Here is a 26,766-nt window from a genome sequence, read left to right as displayed (position 1 = left end):
TCCTCAGAGAGCAGCTCACTGCAGAGAATGGGTTGGAAACGTCACTGCACAGCAGCCCCTCCCCTACAGGATGCTGGCCACCATATGGAAAGCCAAAGGGGGGAAAATGTGTGCAACTCACTACAACCTGACCAGAGAGCTAGAGGTAGGTACATAGGCCAGGGGTTGTCAAGTGGCACACTGCAGTCTGGATGCAAGACCCAACAAAGTATTTCAGCACTCTGTTTTTTTTTTTTCCAAGTCCCTGTGAAGTGCCTTGAAACGTGCAGCGTTATTCGATGTGTTGACGTAATTTCCACTGAAACAGGAAGTCAGGGCGGGACATATCAAGCGGCTCCTCAGCCTTTTCAAATAGCCAGTAGTGTTTAGCTTTCCTCACAGCTCGGACTAAGGCGTACATGACGGTTAGTTCCATGGAAGTGAGCCCGAGCAATAACAATGCACTGGATTCACTTGTGGAGGATTTTTCACAAAACCCCGCTGTGAACATCCCAAAGTTGGTGAAGGAATCATTGGAGAAAAGCCTGTCACAAAGCTGTGAGCTGGCACAAATACCTCCTTCTTTAAAATGAATGAATTCAAGCCATTTCCTTCTTCATCCAACTTACAATCAGAAAACTGAATACACACACGTTCTAACAGCTAAAGACACATTTACAATACGTGCTTGCTGATATCATTTCTCTCACTCAATGACAGCAACTTCGGCAAGGTGATTTGTATAAAGTTGGGGGGCAGGGCACTTCAGATTCTTGAGAGCATTTGATTGGACAGAAAATCTGATGAGAAGCTGAAGTGCAGAATGATGTCATCAGAATAGTTGATGCGTATTGGTGGTAGAGGGAGACTGTAAATTTTGAATGCATATATCTTCTAAATGCGAATTTTGTCATTGTTTTGGAGCACACTGGCTTATAGATAACCTTAAGGCTAACGGATTCATACTAAAAGCCACAGAACTTCAATTTTGATTTCATGGGGACTTTAAACATGAACCAGCTCAGCTTTCTTTGCAGATCCTCTGTTGTGGTTTATCCAATCATATGCATTTAGGTAAATTATTTATCTGATCAGAGACTAGCTACAGGCCTAGACATCATCAGAAAGAGGAGAGTTTTCACAGCTTTCACTTTCATAGATTTTTCATTTTCTTTACACTCTCTGGTCTGATTAATACACTGAAGGCATGGCTTGTTTATAGAAAATTTGATGATTAACCTAGAATGCTTAAAGGTGCATTAGGTAAGATTAGTCTTTTTTCCCCCACCAAGATTAGGTGTCTAATGGTTAGGCGGGTTTGACTTTTTTTTTTTTTTTTTTTAACTCCTTGAGCCTATTCCCGCCCATGTTCACAATGCTCCGCCCCCAGGATCTACAGTGCCTATGAAATAGAGTGTCTATAATATGACAGACAGGAGGCACATCCAAACACAAACAAGCATTTTGGACTAGAAGTTTTCCAAATGGGTTTTCTTAGAGAATTAATACACATTTGCTAAGGCCAGGGCTTAATCCATTGGTTTTTTTTTTTAAATCATATTTTAAATATCTTCCAGGTTATCTGTACAAGTAAGGGGAAAAAATCAACTATTGCACCTTTAAAGACAAATGAACAGAAAAGCATGTATTTGTTCTTCCCAAATCAAATTCAAAACATCTATTCAGAGTCCATGGTGCTAGTCAAAAGTAGTAATGTGAAGCAGTACTACAAACCAAACATAATCATTTAAAATCATCTTATTCAGTTATGGAGTTGTGGGCGTCTCTGAGCTCATGTATGCAGAAGAGGGCAGATAGCGCTTTCCTCCAAGTGCTTTACACTGCTCTGTAATGTAGTAGCAATTTGCAATGATGCGGTTGGCTGCCTTCATGTGCCTTGAAGGAAGGATGTGTTAACCTTCATCCTCTATGGATGGTAGCCGTTGTATGATAGGGGAGGGCAGCCTTGTGGGTGGGAAATGGCAGGTGACCAAATTGGGGAGGAAATGGGTGAAAATCTATTTATTAATGTTATGCATTATTAAAGAGCCAAGAGGCCATTGCTTAGTGCCCTCTATTGTTATTTCACTAGCTACAATGATCAATAAGAATAGTTTTGTGAACTGTTCTATGACTCATACTCTTGCCTGATCCATGCAATGTCTGTTCCATATTTCTGCATTAGGAAGGAAGGAGAAAAATGGATTTTTGCTATTCTGTATTTCATTTGAAATTAAAATGCGGAATATAAGCATGCAATACGCAATATTTTGCGTTCTGTTGTTATAGAGAACATCTTTAGGAGGGACCCGTGGTTTACATTCACAATATCTACAGAGTTGATATTTTTATTTTAAAGTAGCCTATTAAAGTATTTTTAATGTAGTTGTATGTCGTCTTCTGTAGCCTATATGTAAAAAGTGTTATGTATGGACAGATCTGAATATAGTAGTTTTTAGCATGTGAAGAAGATTTGTTGTTTTTAGGTGTTTTTGATACCTTTGGTCTTCCATAGCAGTAGTGCTGGTGCTCTGTCCTGCTTCCCTGACCATGCTGATGGCTGGATTTCTACACTGATTAAACTGCTGTCCCATGGAAGAATGAACAAATCTGTGAAGTAACCCCAAAAATCAGATATTTACAGGATGGTAGAGTGATGGTTAGATGTTTTCAGATGAACAAGCTGTGTGTATTGACACATAATATATCATTAAAAAACAAATCATTTACATATGAGATGGTGATTTTAGTAAAGAGCTAAACTTGTCATTAAGTATTAGAATTAAATACTAGAATTAAATATTTAGATTATAGAGTAGTCTAGCGTTTTAATTACCACATTTAGCCACCAGAGGGCAGTATCTTATTTCTAAAACACAGCCTCCTCCCATTTTCTATTATTAATTTCTTGAATTATATATTGAAGTTTATATGCCACCTAAGTAAAAAGACTAGCTTTATCTTTAACTCTAATTAAAACTGATTGCTTAAGCCATGCAGTGAACCCTCTTATCAGTCAGGTTTGTTTCTGATAAATACTCATTTAATAGGTAAACACTACACAAATTATATTTTTGTTTATGATGTTGTTTTCCCAGGTAGTCCAATTTTGTCAGCTGGTATAAAAATCCAGGCATTTCCCCAACCTCCAACTCAAAACATGCAGACACTTCATACAAACACATAACCTACAAAAAGCAGTGTGGTAAAAAATTAGGGCGTTCCCTTCCGCTTACTGCGCCACAACTCTAAGCCACGCCCACACGTCCACCACAGGTTAGCCTAGGGTTGCCAGATTGATATAATTAAAGTATGAGCAATTTCTAATAATAATTAGACTGCGGACATTGCCTTTTTGAGCATGAGTCTGTTGTCAGAATTTAAGATTGCTGTAAAAGTTGCTTTGTGGTGAATGAGATTTAAATCACTACTTCACTGAGCTATATTGAGAAATATCTGGCAACCCTGTTGAACACGTTAGACTAGTCTTGACTCTCATGTAGAGAGACAGTGTGTGTATGTGAGTGTGTGAGTGAGTGAGTTCAGCTGTAAGTTTGTGCACTGTGTGTTCAGAATAGCAGCTCCACCTTTTCCAGTCCTCTCTAGTGAAAGAAAAGGCTGTTGATTTCTGCTGTATTTCATCACACACCTGTGGAAGTTTATTGACTTTGCTGATCTGCAGTGTCTGGTCTTTTCTCATGGAAGGAGCAGAGAAGAAAACGCACAGATTTATTTTATGTTTTTGAATAGTTTCTACTATTAATCCTTTTTTTTCTTATTGCAAGGACCTTTTGTACTTTCTCTGGATTTTTTTTGGTTATAGTATCTCTTCATCATGGGGGATGTAGTTTCTACTCACCTGGACGAGGGAAGGCGACAGATAATTACAGGTAAGTCTCACTCACACACACACACACACACACACCCTCCCTCCCTCCCTCTCCCTTTTCAGGTGGATGATGTTCCTGGGCCATCAGAAGTATTCAACTTTGATGAGTAGAATATATATATATATATATATATATATATATATATATATATATACACACACAAACCATGAAACTGTCTTGGTAATGAAATGGAAAATGTCTCTCCATAATCATCTGTACCATCAAACCATTAAATTCCATGAATTTTCTGCAATCCAAAAAATAAAGGTTCCAGGCTGTACTTTTTTCTTACTGTGGTGTCATAACATCAAGGGTACATCTTTTGTACCTTCAGCATTTATCTTTCAGCTGGAAACATGAACACAGAAGGTACATAATTGGACCTTAAGGACTGCTGATGCACCTCTGAAGCATTAGTCTAAAAGCTAATTAAAGGTATACAACATGCACCTTCCCAGGTACATACTAAAGGTACAGCAGATATGCCCTTCATGGCACCTCCCAGGCACTAAGTAAAGAAAGTACACTTTGTACCATTATTTCTGACAGCGTGCAGACTTAAAGATGGTTTTAATCAAATATCAGGGGCTAGCTTTGAGTTTAATCACCAGTACTGCCATTAATCCTGTACGATAATTGCTTTATGATCACTTATGTCCTGCCCCATTGATGCAAAAACACCATCAACTTGCTCCCTTTGAGCCTGGGTCTATGTGTTTATGTCTATCCAAGTGTATTCTCTTATCCTTTTTTACCATATAATAAGCTTTTTAAAGCAAGTGTCCTCACAATTAATCATACTACTTTATTATTTTTAATAGTGTGAATTATTGAATATCATGACTCTGTAAGCTGTAGCTGGACTTTATTGCGCTGACTAATATTTATACTATTCATGCATACTAACACTTAATCCAGCTATTGTGATTAGTTTGCTACTCCCTCTCTTGTTCATACACTTGTTTAATTCTGCACTTGTGTTATTCCACCTCACTTGAAAGTCCCTTTGAATAAAAGCCTTTGGCAGATGAATAAATCTAAATTCACTTGAATGAGGGAACGTGACATTCACAATATCCGGAAGGTTACAGCTTGGGTCCTGGACGGTGTGAACAGCATGAATATACACAGTGTAGCGTGATCAGAGATGTCCATATGTCCACTGTCTGGGACTTCAAATGCCCTTTAAAAAGACACTGTTTATGGTCAATTTTAAGTTGGTACTGATCTTCCTTAAAGGAAAACTCCATCCTGAAACATATTCCGTATGTTTATATTGAAATGTTTGTCATTTGTTTAGTGATTCTGGTGTTGATTTGTTGGTTAGTGCTGTATTTGTGTTATTCCCATGAGAAGTTTGTGGTTGTTCACAGCGCTGACATCACAGGAGGACACAGCGCATTGACAGTGGTGTTTAACATGGCAAAAAATTTCAAAGATTCCAAGCAACAGCCTTCACTATTGGCTCCTAAAAACAAAAGAGCGAGAGATTCTTCTCTCACTCACTATAGTCCAGCAACATTGTTATAATAGTAGGCAATCCAATTTTTGAAGCTGTTCTCAAAGTCCCAGAATTCAATGCAGCTATACGATGCAGAGTTACGGCAGAGTCTAGGCTCAGCTAGTTAGCAATTTATGAGATGACAAGCATGATTGCGTTTACGGTGGTATTTAACATGAAAGTTGAAGCTTTGGAACGTGATCGGTTTGCGCGTACAGATGAAGAGATGAGCGAGCCTGACACACTAAAGTACTAAAGCACTGCTGCATCACTCTCATTAGGAAGAGATGAAGTAGGTAGTCAGACAGCATTGTGGGTAATGCAGAAAAATGTTTTAAAAATATTGAAAGGCAACTTTTTTTTTTTCTTGCTAATGTTTCAACTCAGAATTTCATTATAAAATAAATGGAATGGCATTGAAGGTCACATTTTAATTATAAAAATTCCTATTCAGTTTATTCAGGGTGGATTTTTCCTTTAATTTGGCATCTAAAGGTGTCCTTTTGTGGACCAAATTAAGATCTTATATAATACCACAATTCTTAGGCCTTCAAAATACATATAAAATCTTATACCTTGGCCAAAACATTGACATCCTATAAACCTCTGGAAAGTGGATTTGTTGCTTCTGTGTTTTAAATGTCTTAGTGCTCACTGGAATTGATGCTACTGTGATATACCGTATTTTAATCCAATTTGTTATAATGCAGAGTGGCGTGTTTAAGGTCTGACACATCTCACAGGTGTCAGTCTGAACCCCTGCGTGTACAGGCATGTTTTAGAGAGCTCCTAGACTGTGGGGGGTAAATTGGCAAGAACTTCAGGTTTTACACATCAGAGTTTGTCAGTGGTGTGGTTACTGTGAAGTGTAGTTTTGCAGTTGATCTTATAGCAACTCCTTGGTGTTAGCATGGACGCTTACAGAATGCAACAGGCTGAGACACAGGAAATGGGAAATGTAGTGTGTCCAAGCTGTGATTTCTGGGGTTGTCTGCTGGTTATGTGTGTTTAGAAGAGTGGCAGCGAGGGTCTGCTCTCTGGGTGTAATTTCTCAAGTCAAAAATAGCATATGGTTCCTTCCACTAACATTTGTTGTCATCAGCCCTAAAATTATTCATGAATAAAAACTTCTAGCACAGATATATTGCTTTGTCTGTGTGTATTATATAGACTAATTATCCAGGCAGGACCAATGTGTGCCGATGATGTATTACTAATACAGAAGCATTCAGAGATACATAGAGCTGTCTCATTTATTTATACATTTAAACATCTAGAAAGTGATTCTTGGAAAGAATCTATATATTGGCTGGAGAGCACCAGCCTATAAGAATTCTGGGAATGCCTCAGGAAGACGTGCGTCTAGAACCGAGGCTGGAAATTTGACGTCAGCTCGGCTCTACACATACAAGTACACATAAGCTTGAAAGAAGGTTAGCTTCATAAGCTTGAAGAAGACTACAGTTTATCTGTGTCTGTGTGTTTGTGTGTGTGTTCATTAGATCTTAGTGATGGCTTTTTTTCAGTTTTTCTTCCTCCCTTTTTTGTCTCTGCCCATCTGAAATCAGCTCTCAATCAGTCTGATCAGTCTCTTAATACTGCTCTTACACTGAAATATCCTAATATTAATTATTATCCTGACGTATCCTTTAATTATTATACACTGACATATCCTATTGTAATTTAAATAATTAAAATGAATGAATTAAACTTAAGTATCCGATTTTGCTGCCATGGTTTGGGTCCACTCATCCCCTTAGAGAAGAGCATCACTGCAAATCAATAGAAAGTTCTTCTGACTGATCCTTTATCCTATGATGAAACTTTTCTATCCTGTTGAGAATGGCTTCTTCCAGGATAACAATTAACTATTAATTGATTGTATCCAGCTATCGTATCCAGCAGCTACGACTGACTTGGTAGTAACACACATCTTTTTATTCCAGTCAGCTTCATACGTTATAGAGGATGCACTAAGGACGATATTAAAGCTAAACGCAACCATTTTTATTGAGGTTTGAACTGACATTACAGATTTATTTCTGCAGTCCGGGAGGAGATTATGCTGGTTTTGATTAAATTGTTGAATATTTCGGTCAGAGCAGAGGGATATGAAGTATATGTTCTGGGCTTTAGTTTGTAAGGATGGCTCAGTTGGATGCACACTAGGTCAGTAGGTTACAGGTCCACTTTAACACAGGAAATTCCAACCAGGGCGTACAGACGTCCCTCATACACTGAACTCATTAGAGCAGCATGCCTATAGACAGAGAGTGAGAGCGAGCAGGTGTGAACATGCCCCTGAAGCTAGTATGGTGACACGACATATGCAACACTGAGCTCTTTACTCTTTCTCTCTCGTTTTTTTTCCCCTCTCAGAGTATGAATCTGTGCTGCTCCACAATTTTTGGCATGTTAAATTGCATAAATGCTATGCAATTGGTGAGACTACATATTGATGTGCAATATGTATGTGTGAATCTAATTGTGTTTATATAAAGTCTTTAAAAGGTCTACTCAATTATTATACCTAGGAATAGTTGTATTATAATTCAAAGGAATATGTACTGTAAATAAATTCAAATTTTGTTCTTCAATTGGCTGAATTAATTGTGATACAAATCATGATGCTTTTCGCCTTCATGGTTGCTATCTGTCCTGACTTCAAAGTCCTGACTTTTTTTTCTTTTTTTTGAGCTCTGTCTCAGTCCTGCTTGCTTTCTTTCATTACACAGCCATGGCACTCACTAAATCTGTGTGTGAGAGCAAATGAGTGAAATTGTGCTGACTCAGAGTGCAGGTATGAGGGAGAGGAGGTTAGTCATCCCTTTCTACAATGAAATTAATAGCGCGTGAGGGAGCACACATGTTGGAAGGTGCGTAGTTGTTATTAGAGCGCATCCCCTAGAGAGGTAATGACGCAGTGGGCAGCTGAATCAACACACCCGCACACGCTGGTATGGAGGTGTCTGGTCAATATCTAGGGAGTTTGAGTAGAGTGATATCTTTGGATGTTAATGAGCATTTTTACACCTCCAGCAGTACTGACCTTAGTTTTACTTAACGTTCAGTGGCAAGGCTTAGCCAAATTTTTTATTTTAAAAGGAATACATCTGCGCAATTCATGCAATTATCCAATCAGCCAGTCATGGCAGCAGTGCAATGCATAAAATCATGCAGATACATGTGAAGAGCTTCAGTTAATGTTCACTTCAAGTGTCAGAATGGGGGAAAAGTGTGATCTCAGTGACTTTGACCATGGCATGGTTGTTGGTACCAGAGAGGCTGGTCTGAGTATTTCAGAAATTGCTGATCTCCTAGGATTTTCACACACAACAGTCTCTAGAGTTTACCCAGTATGGTACAAAAAACAAAAAACATCCTGTGAGTGGTAGTTCTGTGGAGGGAAACTCCTTGTTGTTGAGAGAGGTAAGAGGAGAATGGCCAGACTGGCTTGAACTGACAGGAAGGCTATGGTCATTCAAATAACCACTCTTTATAACCGTGGTGAGCAGAAAAGCATCCCAGAATACATAACGTAGAGAACCAAGAGGTGGCTTGGCTACAACGGTTGTTGAAGACCACATCAGTTTCCACACCTGTAATCCAAGAGCAGGAATTTGAGGCTACAGTGGGCACAGGCTATACTTGGCCAAAAGTTATTCTGCTAACATACTGTAATGCTGAGTGATGTTACCATGATATGATACCTGCTTGCAATTTATTCCTCTGGATCAACTGGATCAAAATCATGTCCGTTTTGGCTTTAATTTTCTACCTTGTAGCTTTGCCGGCTTTAAGAGAAGGGATGTTTTGTAAATCCACTTTCCACTAAGTTGACAAATACATGAAGCAAACTGCATCTTGTCTCCGGATAGTGTTCTTTGTTGTTCTAAAAATCTGAGAGGAATTATGATACACACACAAATTCACAAACCAATAAAAAATTCAGTAGAAATCCAAAGTAAAGACTTCAATACTGTGTGTGTGTGTGTGTGTAACGAGGAGACAGATCCTACATGTGAGTGTTGTTCTGTTTGCTTCAGATATTCTTGGGGCAGTCTATTACTTTCAAATCCTGTTACCTAAAATACAGAACAATACAATGTTTAGATTAATGCACTATAAGGCAGTTCTGTATGGTACTGGAGGATAGAGGATGTTACTATATGAGTCACAACACACACACACAGCCTTCCTTCTCTTCCTCTGCTAACAGTCGATTCCTTCCTGCTGTTGAACACACACACCAGTTGACCAGTCCACCTTTAGCAATCCAGAACATTCCCCCAAACCATGATTTAGCTCTGAGTCACATCCAAACACAGACATTTTTGCAGTAATTTGGGGAGAAATTTTAGGCTTGTTTTTCTGCCATTACAAGTAATAGTGAAGTGAACTGCACCACGTTAGACAAGGCGGAATCATGTCCTGTCTCAGTATTTGAATATAAATTGCTTTTCACGGTTATATAAGTGACACACTAAGCATGCAAATATTAGTTTATTACTCCCTTCAGGCGTTACTTTGCCAAGACTTAACCATGTCTCTTGTCTTCATAAGTCTCCTAACACTGTCTGTGGGAGTGTATTTTAGCCACATTACCTTATCTTATCAGAAAACTTGTTCTTAAGATGACAGAAAAGGCACAGAAGTATTTACACTTTTACTCTTCTCAAGAAATCCATGTTTTGTTTTGTTTTTGTTTGTTTTTTTGATCATATGACCCACTTCCTGTTCTTGCTAAGCCAGTGTTCAAGTACTTGGCCTGCATTTGCATACTGGATTGTAATTGGCTTGTGTATTTTATGACACTATAACACCTTCACCATTGTCTCATGTTCAGTACTGACTCAGATTTTCTAAAGTGGTCTTCATCTCTTTGTTTTGCTCTGTTCTGTCTCTCAGGGTGTGTAGTTTTATCTCCTGATGACATTTTTAGGTTCATGAACATGAGAACAGAATAACAATAAGCTTTGATGATCGGTGTGTAGAGTCTGTCTGAAGATTGTGCTAGGACACGTACACATACAGAAAGACACACACGTGCACACACATCATTGTAATGCCTGTATGACTGTCAAAAGGCCCTCTTCCATGCTCCATTTCTGTCACACTCTGGATCTGTGTGTGCAGCCAAAACAAATGCTTTGAAGTGTGTCTGAGGAATCACATGTCTTATTTTGTCTAATTGTTGTGAATAGACATTCATAGATAAATGACTGGATCATAGAAAGAATGCGCCCTGTAGTGGACTCTATATTCTTTACCCTGCAATAAGCAATCACTAACATATGCACTTGCATTGTGATCGAAAACATCAGCTTGTTGTTTGGTTATAACTTTTATTCTTATTCAGCCTGCTAAAAGTGTGTATTTGTGTATGTGTGTGTGTACATTCCAGCTCATACCAGAAAGGTGATGACAGAGTTCGGGAAGGTGTATGGACAGCAATATGCAGTGGCTCTATTTAACAACGTACGCTTCGAGATCGAAGGAGGAGGGAACGTGCAGTCGCAGCTCTTACACCGCAAGGTAACGTCTTCATCTGCACTTTCACCTTTTTCAGATTCTTTGAATAAACTTTGTACTTGGCTCTTTATATCTGATTATGTACTCCATCTCTGTTTCATTTTCATTCCTCGTATTCAGGAATTTTTAAACACTGTGTTAATGCCTTTATCATGCAAGCACTTTTCCTGAATACATCTTATTTATAGTACATATACGTATATTCTATTTTTCAAAATATATAACTGATATGAGAAGAACATATACAGGTTATGTGTTTATACCACTGTGTTAGGAAGCGCAGCCCTAACAAGGTGGAATATAACAGTGTGGAAAAAATAGTGGTGGTAGAATAATAGTTAACGTTGAATATATTTTTAAATAGCCATTTCTTATTTTTTAAAATGCTGAAATTTATTTCCTGTGTAATTTGACTAACAGGATGGAATGATCTCAGAGTAACCTGAATTTGTTTCTTAAAAGAAAAGTACTACATACTACAACAGGCAGGGGGAAAAATCCATCTATTTAATGAAATACAATTAAATAACTTTAAATATTCATGAAAGACAAGAATTTTGTATATAAAATTTGTATATTTTTAGTGTAAACTTTAAATTAAGGATAGTGCAGAGGGCCATTGGGGACACTAGGGAAAAAAACACATGTATACACTTACAAAAAATGGCATAGAAATGCATTAAATAAATATACTAATTCATTTGTTTTTATATATAAACAAATGACTAAACATAAATAAATAGAAAGCAGTCTTATATTTATAATTATTATGAGTTTTCTTCAGAACAGGATCCACATACAACTAATAACCAATTTCACCATCTTCACTGGTACTTTTTGTTGCTAGACTTTTAGATTCTTTATCTGGCTGTTACTGATTTTTGTTCTTTTATTTCCTCTCTATAAAAATAAACCATTAAGAGCCACATGGCCCTGTGGTCCCTCTTATCTTTGGTCAGTTAGTGGAGGGAAATTGGAGCAAGTTTCACACATAAATTAAATGTCCTGATCAAATAACATTCATACACATGTAGACACACACGATGGAGCCCACATCACAATAATCCCTGAGTTCGCTTAGGTGTGATGTTCTGAAGCTTAAATTATTCCTTACAACTCAATATGGTGATCTGGTGAGTCTGTTGAATTTAAGTGCAAACTGCTTTTTTGGTATGGATAATTAAATCCCTACGCATGAATCGCAGAATCAGCAGTATGGCTAACCTCCCTTATACGTTTTTATGAGTGTGTGGTTTATTCATAGTAGCACAGGGTTCGTGGAAAGATGTCTGGAAAGCTATGGAATGCTATAAAGGCACCCATGTGCAGACCCAAAAAAGTATGGAAATTTAGATTTCTTGTTCTCCCTTTAATGATATGCTTACTGATGTTTAAAAATAATCCAAACAACTGAAAATGCAAAGTCTGAGGGGGAAAATTTGGAAAAGTGAGCTGGAATTTTTTCCCTTAGGAAAAGGAAAGCCATTGCAATAGTAATATCTACACATGAGGCTCTCTGATTTTTTTGCAGTTTTGGATCCGTTCCAGTGTTTAAAAAAAAATCCATGGCCCCTTTACGATCCCAGACCAGACTTATTTTAAGAGTATAATTCAGCATTAGCCACATTATGTAAACAGATAACATCATATTTATTGGTGCCAGATTTTAATTCCTGAACTTTCCACCAAAACCAAACCAGTTACACTGTGTTAAACGCATTTATACCAGTCTGCCACTCACTGAGTGTTCAACGAGCTGTCATACACACAGCAACATTCAGTAACACAGATCTGCTCAGTTTGCCCGGGTTCTACGTTCATCATCTCAAGTCATGGTTCTGAGCACCAGACATAAACAAAAGCACATAGAAATTGTACATAGCATACAATTTGTCTGCCAGGCCTGCTGCCCATTTCTTATTTTAGGCCACCCTGGGGAAAAAAAACAAGATTTTGGTCTTTAGAATTTGAAAGAATATTATTCAGCCTCACATTTATTTATTTATTATGAGATTGTGAGAAAAATGACATGACCGAAAGAAATAATTTTTTTCTTCAGGATCCACTTCAGGACAAGTCGATCTTCTCTGGAGACCTGTTTCAGTATTTGGATGAGAATAAGAAATGGAGGAACCGCTTCATATACGTGGCCAACTCTTACAACATCAGCTTCTATGACAGCAGACTGGTGAGGAAGCTGTTGCACTTCAAAACTATTTTAAAATTAGTTAATTAATTTACATACTTTTATTTTCCAGAGGTCACATGACCTAATATTATAGTAGCGTTACTGCTTATGTCCTTCAAAACAATTCCATTTTCACAATGGAATAAAGTGCAGTGGCATCTACTCTGTTCATTACTGCATAGAAGTACATTTTTATAAATATAAATGATATTTAATTTGTAAATATTTTAAAGATGAAGTAGTAATTGTATTATAGTGCTACATGGAGTCTAGATAACACTCTCGCCTGCAAACGTGCAGCTGCAGTGTGAAGCTAAACTTTATTATCTTCCTCCTCAGGCCTATGAAAGAGGTTTGCATCCCAGAGGAATCATTAATTGTGCTGGATACAAAGCCCTGACCTCCATGGAGGAATACCTGAACCTGCTGAACAGCTGCCTGCCTGGTGAGGGTTGAGTGTGCAGGAGAGGAGAGTCAGGATGAGGAAGATACATAGCTGGAATTGGAAAGCATACACTGATATGCCATAGCTCCTAAACAGTGCTGGGTGGATTAGTGCTTAAAATCTAATGTAATACAGTTGATTTAACTAACTAGTTTTATACAGAGTAATCTTATACCAATTTACACCCAGGTACCACATAACCATACATCAATATAGTTTAATTTAATTTAATTCTTAAAATTGTCATTAAAAATATAATAAAATGTGCAACTGAGACAAGAAGTGACTCAACATCCTAGTTTGCATATTACAAAATGTAATTAAATATTTTATTTCATCACTAAATAATCAGACAGTATGCATATGCATTTGTTTAAAATGCCACTTTAGGTCAAAACTACCCAAAATGTCCAAATATGGCTTTAAGCACTGAATTAACCAGTGTATGAAATCTGAATGTACCTCATTTAAAATGTCAAACAAAATGAATTTCCTCATGGAAATCAAGCTCATTTGAGAAACCAGTTGAACAGAATAAGAACAGTAACAACAGAATCTCAAAAAAAGGGGGGAAAAAAACAGTTCATTTTTATAACAATCCATTCTGTCATCTAAGGAAATGGCTCTACCTGGGCTACATAATATCAGGTTTTTATGAAATATGCTTTAGAACAATATATAATTTAACATGGAGAGCTTTTAAAATGCCTTTTGAGCTTCTGGAAAAACTGAAACAAAATTAATTTTATATACATAGTTATATACAAATACATAGTTACTTGTGAAATGGAGTATTCCTAATATTAACTGTCAGTGTATTTTTCATATTGTGGATGTTTGAAGGAATCCAAAAAAGTGAAAATTGATAAGCTAAATCAACATTTTAGTATGACTTTAATAGAAAAAGATATTCTCTACCCTTAGCTAGCTAAACATTTAGCTATCTCATTGCTGTCAACTCTTACGTTAGCAAGGATTAGCTGATTTACTACAAGTCTTTTTAGAATGAAAAAGATTCAGTCATTTAGGGGCCAATCCAACAAATACATAAGATAGAGAGAGCAGAGAATGCTGTGTTAACAGAGAACAATGCACTAACAGAGAAGGCTGTGTCGATATCCTGTACATGAAAACCACAAACTGGAGTGGAGCTAAATCGGTTAATGACCAGCTGTTGTAGATGTGATGGGGTAGGTACATGACCAAGAAGTGCTGGAAATAGTTGATCAAAGTTAGGTTCCTCTGGTGCTAGTTTAAATTTGCTTATTTTGCTGATTCTTTTATCCAAGGTGATGTACAATGGAGATAGGATACAACCAAGCAGTCAAGGGCCCAATGGTAGCAGCTTGGCAGTGCTGGGATTTGAACTCACTACCCTATGATCTGTAACCCACAGCCTTAACCACTGAGCCACCACTTACCATTGTGTATTCTGCTTGGATTTCAGCCCAAAAGGCGAAACCAGAAAGTTCCCCTTTTCTGAAAATTGCCTCCAGCTTTCTGCTGATCTTGTGGCACCCCTACGCTCGCCATCACTACTTCAGTGTGAGGACTGAGAAAGAGCAGAAGAAGTGGCTTGCTGTTTTCCAGGACTGCATCAGGCATGCCAACAATGGTGAGTTACTGCAAGAACACACACAATGATTCTGTTTGCACCTGGTTGTTTCAGTGGCCATAAAAAACGCATGTGTTCATTTACTTAGGCCACTCGGCTTGTTCTTTATAACGTTGTCTAGATCATTTTAAATGTAGTGCATTTACCCTTGTAGTCAGTGCATCTCTGGTTGGTTGGATTGAGATCTGATTGCTATATCACACATAACATCCCTACCAGCTCACTTCCTATTGTTGCTTTATGTAAAACAATGAAAAATCACAACTTTGCATGCCATTTCTACATTCCCTAATGGAGTCAGCATTTGGCAGTCATGGATCATGTGTGTTATGATGTAAAATATCGGGAGAGGTTTTGGTTGTCAGCTGGTTTTGAAGCACACGTGTATTTACATGTGTATTTACATGTATAACTTGCTAAAATATGTCTCAGCCTGGGTATATTTATACCTCCATTACTCTGTGGATAACCTGGATATAGTCCTGATACTTGGTTGGGGGTTGTGTTTTTATTATTCCTGTGAGAAGTTAGTGGCTGTCTGCCACCCTGATGTCACAGTGGGACATTGCTAGAGCAGATGCAATTATATTTAGTAGCAGAAAAAATTCATCATCCACCATCCTGTTTACTGATATCTCCTAAAAACAAGAGCAAGAGCTTCTTTTCCTACTCACCATTTTCCACCAACATTCTATGCCATATTAAGCCAACGTGGGAGTAGTGGAGACAGCTGGACTCAAACTTCCAGAATGCAATGCTACTATACAACACACATGTACTGAGATACAGTAGAAACTCGGCTTTGTTCGTGTTCTACGACATGGCATTATTGGCGGCCTTAGCATGAAAGATGAATCTTTGGAACCTGATCTTGTTGAGCAGAGTCTACAGATGAGGAGGTGAGAGAGCTGGGCAGACTAAAGGACTAAAGCGCTGCTGCATCAGGGGGAACTCGAAACAGCAATGTGGGTAATGTAGGAAACCAATGTGAAAATAGACCAACATGCTGATGAAAGACCACTTTAATGGAGAATTTCAATACAAAATAAATCTTGGATGCCCTTGAAGATCTTATGCAAGTCATTTAGGTTAGATTTTACCTTTAAGACTCTAAAAAATTCCAGGCGTAAACTTTGTGCAGGAGGTCTGAGGTATAACTCATATTGAATTTTATATTTATTTATGGATGTGTAAATATATTTGCCTCTCCAATCCACATTTGAGAACCAGAACCCGTTTCAAACCCAGCACCTTCATGCCCAACATAGAGTAATTCTTATATACACACGTACACTATTTGGCCAAAGGTTTGTAGACACTCACATGTGCTTGTTGAACATCCCATTCTAGATTTAGTCCCCCTTTGCTGTTATAATAACCTCCACTCTTCTGGGAAGGCTTTCCAGTAGATTTTGAAGTATGGCTGCAGGGATTTGCAAATTGAGCCACAAGAGCATTAGTGAGTTCAGGTACTTGGCATTCCAATTCATCCCAAAGGTGTTCAGTGGGGTTGAGGTCAGGGCTCAGTGCAGGCCATTTGAGTTCTTCCACATCAATCTTGGCAAATCATGTCTTCATGGACCTTGCTTTGTACACAGGTGCATTGTCATGCCGGAACATGTTTGGGCCTCTTAATTCCAGTGAAGGAAGTTGTAATGGTACAGCATACTAAGACATCCTATACAACTTTGTGGCAACAGTTTGGGAAGAACCACATATGAGTGTGATGGTCAGGTGACCACAGACTTTTGGCCATATAGTGTAATTAGTGTACACAAGAAACAAATAGCTTATCGGTCATTTTTAATGTGGTAATCATCATTTCCACAGAACAATATTGTGATCTGATTTGGATATTATGTACAGTACACCACTTGGAGAATTCATATACATAAAATACATATAGATAAAATCGTATCAGGATCCAATACAGACATAAAAAAACAAACGACACCCCTAGGTGAAAACGGGGACCACGTATTGGCGTACTACATTCACATATAACTACACTGTCTACTTCTTTCATCCACGCCTTCATAGTCTTGTCCTTTTGCTTTCTATCTCATTGTAGTTGTCAACTTCATTTTGTCTTTTAGCATCCTACACTGAGATTCCCCCAGCACACCTCCTTAAGCTCGACTCTTATCATCCATTATTGTCACTGCTACACCCTCACTAATCATCTCTGTTCTGCATCACTGCCATTGTTCAAAACATAAAACAGGGTGTGTGCGCATGTGTGTGTATGTATGTTTGTGTCACTACGTGAAAGCGTGGATTCCTTGAATACGATTCAGTCCATGACCGAGGGTGAGAAAGCTCAAAGGAATTTGTTTTGGGTGAATTGCACATGGTGATAACTCAAACACTTTCTATTTATATGAGTGGTTCCGTCACTGAGCTCTAATGTAATGCAGGCACTAGTGTTTTCTCTGCCTTATCAGTCGTTGAATCAGGGTTGAATTAGGTGTATAGGTATGCCAAAAGGTTTAATACAATACCCAAAGGAATAGGATAAGTGGCTTTAGATTTTTAATTAGATTTCAGAGAGTGTGTCTTTCCCCTCCTTCTCCCTGAAGCTAAAACTGTTTCGAGTTAAACTGAACACTTTGTAGTCATTAATTTGATGTTGCTACTAATATAGGTGGAGATCATAGATGGTGGACTTGTGTCATCAGATGTTTGTTTAGAGTCACACTTTTGTCTCTAATTCTTCACTGACATAGACTTCCTTTGAACAGACACACCTTTTCGGCATCTGTGTGGTCTTTAGTTACGCTAGGAAATAATCAGCATGTTTCTGATGCTTTCCTTAAATACTGCTTATGTTAGATGCTACTGAGGACCAGAATGAAAGGGGAGATTTATTCCCTGAGCTATATTAGAATCAAAGTTTTTATCAAACCAGCACTAAACCATACAGCAGCACCTACCCATCAGGCACTTTGGCATATTTTAAGGAATCTGAGCCTGTCTAGACATGCAAGGAAATGTAGTACTTTATGCAAAGGTGATTACATTTCATGTACCATACAGACTTTCGAAATACTATTTTGTAAGAAAGGAACCACCTGTATCCCTGCTCATTCAGGGAGGTCAGAGGAGAATGGCCAGACTGATTCAAGCTGACAGAAAGGCTATAGTAACTCAATTAACCACTCTACATCTATGAAAAGATCTTTCAATCTTCATCCGTCTACTTTCAGTGAGCCAGTGCCCACACTGCTCTTGACTGATAGGAGTAGAGTGTTGTAAGCCCATCCACCTCAATGTTTGGTGTGTTGTGCATTCTGAGATGCTTTTCTGTTCATCACAGTTGTAAAAAGTGGTCATTTGAGTTAACGTAGCCTAATATATAATTCATATCACTACTGCTTGCACAATATCTAACGCAAAGGTTTTGTTTTTCTTATTCTGTATTTGCCCTACATGAGATACATCTCCCGTGGTCTTGCTCTTGCACTCTCTCATGCGCACCCATAAACATTTCTCAGTAATTAAGGCCTGAATGCTACCTACACATTTGCTGTAAATTAGACCCTGGTTCTGTCCAAGCCTACTATTAGAACTCCTACGATTCCATCCTTCTTTTTGTCCCCTTGCTTTTGTATGTTCCAGGCTAAAACCTTCAATGCCACTGTTAGTGTTCTACTTTCTCTCTCTGTCCACTTTTTCTTTCTTGTTCTGTCTATTTTGAGAAACCCAGATTTCTTTATTCCCATCCTGACTAATATTCCTGTCTTAAAAGCCGTGCTCTGTTACACAAGCATCATCCACAGGGTATACATTCTTACCTCTCACGAATCACGGATATTAGAGCACAAGCTCGGAGATGGCCCCGATCCTCATTCTGTAACTCAGATAGTCTTTAAGGCAAGACATTGCAGGTAGAAACAAAATTTTGGTCATGTACATGATTCGTTTGAATTACAGATACACTGCATCTATAACATGTCTTCTCTTTAACTGTAGTAATAAAAATAGCAAAAACTGAACAGAAAAAATGCTTATTGTACTGTTTTTGACCACAACATTGTTTGAAACCTAGCAACTTTGGCATATGATGGCATAAACTCTGCTCATTTACTGAAGTACTTGTTTTCAAAGTGTTTTTTTTAAAGCTGTTTTTCTCAAATTCAGTTTTCTCTGTATTCAGAACCAAAAATCTCTTGCATGTTTGAAATTTTACAATTAATTTCTATCCTCAATTAGTAGGATATTACAGAGAAAATTTCATAATTCTATATCTATAACACATTGAAAATATAATTCATGTATCAGCATATTTAAATTAAGGGCAGACTTTCCACTTAACTAAAATAATGTGGCATTTCAGCAAAAAGTAAGTAGGTCAATTATGGCAGGTTTATGTTAAACTCATTAAATAGAAATATGTTCATTTACAAACTTAATTTATTATAGTAATATGAACATACATTTAAATACATTGATCTGTGAATTTTTTTTCAGCGCAGTGTATGGTATGTTCTTGACATGGTATGTTCTAAACAATACATTTCTGTAAAAGTCTTTCCCTGGAGGACATTTTCATAGTGAAATAAATATTGTAATTCTAACAACATTAAAAGATTTTTGATTTTATTAAGTATGTAAATTTAATTAGACAAAGCTTCATGTGCATAAATAAATGAAATAAATAATTTAAAAAAAAAGTTCCAGTAGAAAAAACTACTTGTAAGAATGTAAGCAATCAACTGGCAACATCTGATTGTGATAACTATTGTTTTTTTTTTTTTAAATAAACAATAAAAATAAAATGATCCTATTCACCTGTAGTGACTTGCCCTGTATGACTCACTAGGAGCAATCAGATTATGAATCAGATGATCAGGAATGTAATCACAGATCAGCACCCGAGCTGTGTTCCTAAATCGTATTATGCAGTTTAACCTGGCACCAACAATATTCTAATGTGAACTTTCCCAGCATGCACCTTGCCCAGAACAGTGCACATCTGTTTCCTCCCAGCTGGAGGTTCACAGCTGACTCGACAACCATTTCTATCATTTACGTCTGCTGGTAAAAGTGATCGGATACACAGATCGTGTGTATTCTGTGTATCTGATTCTGTGTGTGTGTGTGTGTGTGTGTGTGGGAGGGCAGCTCTGTGGTATTTATGGTTCAGTGAAAGTAGTAATCAGGCTTATTCCAAACCGTGAGTGTCACTTACTACTACAATAACCATGTACCACTAGACCTGGCATTATGAGGCGAGACTGTGTGCAACTCCTGCTTTTTTAGTGTGAGGTAAAAGCTTAGGGCTATGTTGCTCATCTTTAATTTAAAAAGCTTTTGTATGAGACAGAGTAGATGAAAGAGTGCAGGGCTGACAACACAAGGCCACCTGACTGCTCGATAAAGACAGCAAAGAACTTTATCATCATGCAAAGCAGTGGTTTAACAGGCAGTGTGGTTGATTCTGAAAATGGATGAACATATGGGTTAAAGCGGGAAAGGGTTCACACTGGCATACATATTTAATAAGCTTTTAGAATAAAACAATGTACTTTTATTGAATCAGGTATAAAAAATTGGGATGGAATGGAAAAATGGAAACCAGTCATAGCACTTTATATAAATTTCACACCCTGACAAATAAACAGAGAAAGCAGTGGGGATTGGAACGACCACTGTCTAGTATAAATCATGAAATTAATTCATATTAGATTTTTATGTTTAAGTGTTTCACCTATAATTTACCGCATAAAGTTCACTAATATACAAAACATAGTCTAAAATTGGTATTTCCATCTGCTGTCTTTGGTTCCTTTAAGCACTAGCAGGGATTCTTTGGTTGGTCCCTGTTTAGAAAAACACGGTTTGCTTGAATGGGTTCAAAGCAGAACCTCTTTAGTAAGCTAAGAACCTTTAATGAACCCTTTTTGCTAAGAAATCGCTCTAACAATTTAGGTGTAGTAGTTAGTATCCAGTCTGTATCTTTAACTGTTATAACACAGTGCTGTTGAATGCTCGATTCTGATTGGTCAGAAGGTCTAGACTAGTTTTCTGTAATAGCACGGCTCTGACAACAGTGCTGTCTGTGAGCCACATCACAGATCTCTATTACCATAATGTGCTTGTTCTGATGCGTTCTGATGATAGTAACAGCTCATTCATAAGGACTTGTATTGCGAACGTTCCACCTCATCGGACACTAATAATAAATGGATTGAAAATGCGTTGTTTTTTAATTGTTGATATGGTGAGGAGATGTTTATTTAACATTTAGGGAAGGAGTCTCCAGTGTCAGCGCTTTGTAACAGTCTGTAATTTTTCCACCACTGAAGAGTCTTTAGGACAGAGGATGTTGTGCTTTCCAGTTAGAATGACAAGCTGCAGGTTTTTGTCTTATAAACTTCAAGAGAGAGCAAAAAGAGAGTCCGGTGAGAGAATGATTGTTTATAGATTGTATAAATGGTTAAAAGTATGACATGTCATTCATTAGTAAATTAAATTTGTATTCGTTTGGTAAATTGCTGTGGTGTAAGGGAAATAAAACTCTTTGGGATGTGCTATTATTGGAAAATAATCCACTTTGGGGTGGTAATAGTAACTCTACTTTGGAGTGGTATGAGTGGGCCACATCACACCACTGCATCATTGATTATTTTCCTATAACAGCATGGCATTTCATGTTTTATTCCTTACTTAACCAGAGTATCTGCATCACATTATCAACAAGGATAAGGATGACATAGCAATTAATCAATCAATCAATCAATCAATAAATCAGTCAATCAATAAATAAATATTTCATTGTCCTCATCATCAGCTGTAACCTTTTACAAATGAAAAAAGTGAAAAATAAACACACAAAAAGAAAAAAATAGTAAAACATGAGCTGACAGACTGTTTTAAATATGTGGCGCTTTTGTTTAGGATTCTTTTTTTTTCTATAGTGTCATTTTAGGGCAAATATATGTGCTCTGTGACGCACGTTTTCACTCGATGACTTGTTCTTGTGGTTTAACAGTGCAGTATTTTGTGACACTATTGTCATGGTGTGTCTCAATAGCAACCAGACGAGTCGGTTCCTGTTAAGCTGTCACTCCAGTCACACCCAGTAATGGCCTCGTGGTGCGCAGGCCTGTTTTGGAGCTGATGCCTCAGCAGTAGGCGTTTATTTCTCTCTGAACAGAACGTTTTGCAATAAAAATCCATGTTAGTGATGTTCCAAATTCCTGATTTCAATTAGTCACGAGTCATGTCACTCATCCAGGATAGTACTCATCCAGAATAAGTTCTTTTGACTGAGACATAATAATGACAGCGTTGTGTGTTTTATGTCATAAATAGTTTAATTTATACCTGGAAGCATTTATTTAGGTATAAGGGTTGGTGACTTTAGAAAAGTCTTCCGTGTTATGATTTGCATCTATATAGCAGTGTTAGTTGTTTGTAATTCAGCTTGTTTGGAGTCACATTTTTCCCATCGTTCTGATTCTTCTTCAGTGACACGGGTTTCCACTGAATGGACACGCCTTGTGTGTTTGTTTGGGGTGTGTGTGGCGGCGTTCTAAACCAGGAAATAATCAGCCTGTTTCTGAGGCTTTCTTTAACTACTGCTTATGTTCAATAGAATGAAAGAGTCCCAGAATGAAAGGTTAGATTAATCCACAGAGCTATAGTAGAATTACAGAGCAGTTTTGTACAGGACTTGGAAGCAGCAGAGCGTAGCACCTTTTATGATGTCTGGCAGTGAGGGGTGACGTGTGGAGGATTATGGGTATGGAGCCATAGGTCTTTACCTGTCTCATACAGAGAGGGGAAGCTGATCCATTTCATGTCATTGGTATAGGATTCTACTAACCATCAGCGTCAAAAAAAAGACTTTGTATGTATGAGATGTGTTAGTGTCTCTATCTGTACTGAGAGATGAACTGAAAGATTTACATTTCCAAGAGCTATGTTTATATCGTTGGAAGTCAACCAGTGAAAAGGAGGTTCTTGAGGAATAGTCTCCTTGCAGATTATTCAGAAGTGTGAATAAAATTTGCCTGGTCAAACAAAGGAAATAGAATTAATTTAAATTCATTTTAGTTCAAATTCATTTACATTTTAATTCAAATAGGAAACTTAATAGCTAATTTCACTTCAGAAGTTTGTCTAGGTTAACTGTAACTCTGAATTTGCAAAGCATAGAAGCACTGTAGAAGTAAAAAAAAAAAATGAAAAAAAAACCCACCAAAAAGTGCTCTTTTTTCTGAAAAAAAAAAAAGGATATGCTACTAATTATATAGTGGTGACATCAGATTTTTTTAGTGTCTTTAATTAGCTGCTATTAGTTCTAGGAAAATAATCAATGACAGGGTGGTATGAAGCGTTACCACCCCAAAATTTTATTTTTCATAGAAAATTTTCCACACATTAGCACAACCTGAAGTGTTTTATTTTTCTTATACCACAGCAATTGCCAGTGATTACCTTTTTTTAATTAAAGATCCATTTATACTTACATTTATTATTTAGGAACATCCGCAAAGTTCCTGTTATCACTTATGTCATAGCAGCTATAAACAGTTGTTCCATCACTTGTGTCTCTCATTGTGAAGACAACAAATTAAAAAATGCAGTATCATGTTACAAAGAAACTCAGTTACGAAGTTTTTAGTATGGAACCAATAATTTATTAGAAGGAGTGCATTAATAGAAATCTTGCAGCCAAACTACTGTCAGAGCTTCTGTTAGAGAAAATTCATCCACTTGCGTATTAGCGAGATTGGATTGGCATTGAGCACGCTGCTTCTAACTGCACACACATACCGTGCCTGTGGTTCTGTAAGAATGGGCCATCCCATGAGCCCCAGCTAACCACTGAGCGTGGCTGTGCGAGATGGAAACACATCAGACTCAGAGGCCACCTTAAATGCTACCACATGCTTTATTTTTATCCAGCCTTGCTTCATTCACACTCTTTTACCCATCTGCTGTAGTGGGTACAATCTGTATGGACATTTTGCTTTGAATGTGAGTGCATAATACTCCCGAACCCTGCACCCACACACAGCTGAATCAAATGTAGCATAAATGGAGCAGTATACGATCCGATGTTTTTTTTTTTTTGGGGGACCACTCCTCTACTGATAAGGACAGCGTGATGGAAACACTCCGTAGGTGGTGCTAGTATGAGGACAGTCGTAATGATTGTAGCAGTTGGGACTGTAGGGACTTTCTGTACACAAATGTTCCCAAATTGTTCTCATGAGCATACAGCCAAGAAAAATGAGCTGTTTTCATCTGTTTTCATTCTTTTCCTATTTCTCTTTCACATGCTCTTTTATTCCCCGCTGCCAAAAAAGGCTTCCTGTTCCTGAAAAATCGAGCTTGAAATCTGTTCACTTCCTGTTATTGTAAGTCTCAGAATCAGTCACAGATGTACAAACACATAGAAACACAAAAACACACACAAGTCTCATGTACACCATACATTATTGCCTAATTATTAAAGGAGCGGTTTGTAACTTTTTGCGCCCTCTGCTGGCTGTGAGACAAACTGCAATTGCAATGAATACACTGTCAAGCTTTCCTATTACACCAAACCAACCCCAGCCTCTTTGTTGAAGGTACGTATGTCTGTTGAGACGCCTTTTAGGGTAAAACTACATGGCTTATGCCTGGTGCCTTGATGTAAAATCTAAACAGAAGTCTAGAAGATATCACTCAAAGAAACTAGCGATATCCATTGCATGCCGAAATTACAAGTCAGAGGTTTTTGTCTGAGGTATCTTTAAAATGAAATGACATTTTAAGAAATTGCACCTGCACCTTTAAATTGCAAACAAATGTGTATGTGTGTTAATCACAGCACAAGCGTTCTCTATCATTGTCCTTTCCTGTAGTCCTGGCTCTTGTCTGCTGATGTCAGCCTGTGTTTGTGCAGCTTTTGTGTGGTCATTTCCTGCTGGTGTGTGTCTGCATAGAGAGGAAAGAATTTCTGAAAGGTTATCATGACCCAGATAAGGATGTAGGGTTAAAATGACTCATAGTAAATACTGTTTTCAAGAGTTTAAAAAGAGATTAAAAAAACTGCGTGTTTTTAAAGGTAATCTCTGTAACATTTGGTTAACCACCTATCATGATCTGAGTACTGAGTACAGGTTCTATCTCCCATTCAATTATATCCCAGATAGAACCTTATAACAGTAAGTTTACTATATGAGAATTGTGACATGTTCCCTGTACATGTCCGTGGCTTTTTTTTTGTTTTGTTTTGTTTTGCTTTACATTTTTTTTTGTTTGCTTTTGTTTTGCTTTGCATTTTTTGTTTGCTTTTGTTTGGTTTGGTTTTGTTTTATTTTTCTTTGCATTTTTTGTTTGCTTTTATATTGTTTGCTTTTGTTTTGCTTTGCTTCACAATTTTTGTTTGGTTTTGTTTTTCTTTGCATTTTTTGTTTGCTTTTGTATTGTTTGCTACTGTTTTATGTTTTGGTTTGCATTTTTTTTGTTTTGCTTCGCATTTTTTTGTTTGCTTTTGTTTTGTTTGCTTTTGCCTCGCATTTTTCATTTGCTTTTGTTTTGCTTTGCTTTGTTTGCATTTTTTTGTTTGCTTTTGTTTTGTTTTGCTTTGCTTTGTTTTGTTTTGAAGAACAGGTTTTCCTTTCTTTTTCCAGTACAAGAAGCATGTATAAATTATAAATATTGAATAATGTTTTTTTTTTAAGGATAAGATGCTCCTTTCTATGCTTTTCCAAATGCACCGGTTCCCAACCCTGGTGCTAGAGAACCCCCTGTCCTGCACATTTTAAGTTGAAGTGGGTATGTTAGAGCATGGTATACACTAATATGAGCAGGACAGAGGGTACCCCAGGACCATGGTTGGAAACATGTGCCATAACGTATCATAAAGTTTAATTTTATGTCTATTAACCAGATTGACCCGTATTGCCAAGTATATAAACATTAGTGATGCAAGTACTATGAATGCAATAACTGTGCTCTCTTTGCCCCCTGCAGGTCTGTCGGAGGAGAACAAGGTGCTCACGCCAGCGTTCACTGATTCCCTGCGACTATACAGACAAGCCAAAGGCCACTACGGCACCTGGGACATGATGTGCGGCGATCCAGCACGGGTCAGTTCTCTAATCACAGCCCAGGCTCACGGTCAGAGTAGGACAGTTTCACTAGGTCTATGGTTGTTACACAAGACATTGTCAAACTGGATATAAAAAAGGTCATATTTTCCTGCTCAGTCAGATTTGCACAATGCGTAGTCAGCTTCTCTGTTAGCTGTGCTTACCCATAAAACCCTTCTCTGCCTCTTGATATAAACACATTTAAGTGAATCTTTGCAGAAGTATAAATTCTGACAAGAGTGAGACCTCTCATAAGAAGAGGAAGGAAGCTGAAGGAGAGGGTAAATAAGGGCATTTGAATGCTGCACAATCAAAAACAGGAGTCAAACAGAACTTGGTGTTCTTGTTTTAGTTTATATTTCACCGATTTGAATGATGACTAGTACTGTTGTTTGGCCTGCAAGGATGGAAGAAGTGTTTGGATTGATCTTGATTGGCTGTTTAGTTAGCCAACAAAATGTCTGATGAAAAGGCTCATTCTTTTAACCTCACATTCCCTTTCGTATTTTGTCCTGTCTTCCTC

The 26,766-nt window shown here is 37.7% G+C and overlaps 1 protein-coding gene across 1 annotated transcript in view; it reads left to right on the top strand.

Moving 5' to 3' along the window:
* Positions 1-3,469: 3,469 nt before the first annotated feature.
* niban2a (niban apoptosis regulator 2a) overlaps positions 3,470-26,766 on the top strand; it is a 43,266-nt gene continuing 19,969 nt past the window's right edge. Inside the window, exons 1-6 of the mRNA XM_026928893.3 lie at positions 3,470-3,869; positions 10,775-10,905; positions 12,962-13,090; positions 13,430-13,535; positions 14,983-15,150; positions 26,125-26,240. Of these exons, the coding sequence (XP_026784694.3) occupies positions 3,815-3,869; positions 10,775-10,905; positions 12,962-13,090; positions 13,430-13,535; positions 14,983-15,150; positions 26,125-26,240 (705 nt within the window). The 5' untranslated portion in view covers positions 3,470-3,814. The remainder of the gene's footprint in view (positions 3,870-10,774; positions 10,906-12,961; positions 13,091-13,429; positions 13,536-14,982; positions 15,151-26,124; positions 26,241-26,766) is intronic.

Source organism: Pangasianodon hypophthalmus, chromosome 15 (genome assembly GCF_027358585.1).
Source record: "Pangasianodon hypophthalmus isolate fPanHyp1 chromosome 15, fPanHyp1.pri, whole genome shotgun sequence".
In the NCBI taxonomy this organism is placed as follows: domain Eukaryota; kingdom Metazoa; phylum Chordata; class Actinopteri; order Siluriformes; family Pangasiidae; genus Pangasianodon; species Pangasianodon hypophthalmus.
The sequence above is the reverse complement of the archived record's forward strand: the minus strand, read 5'-3'. Positions and strand labels throughout refer to the sequence as shown.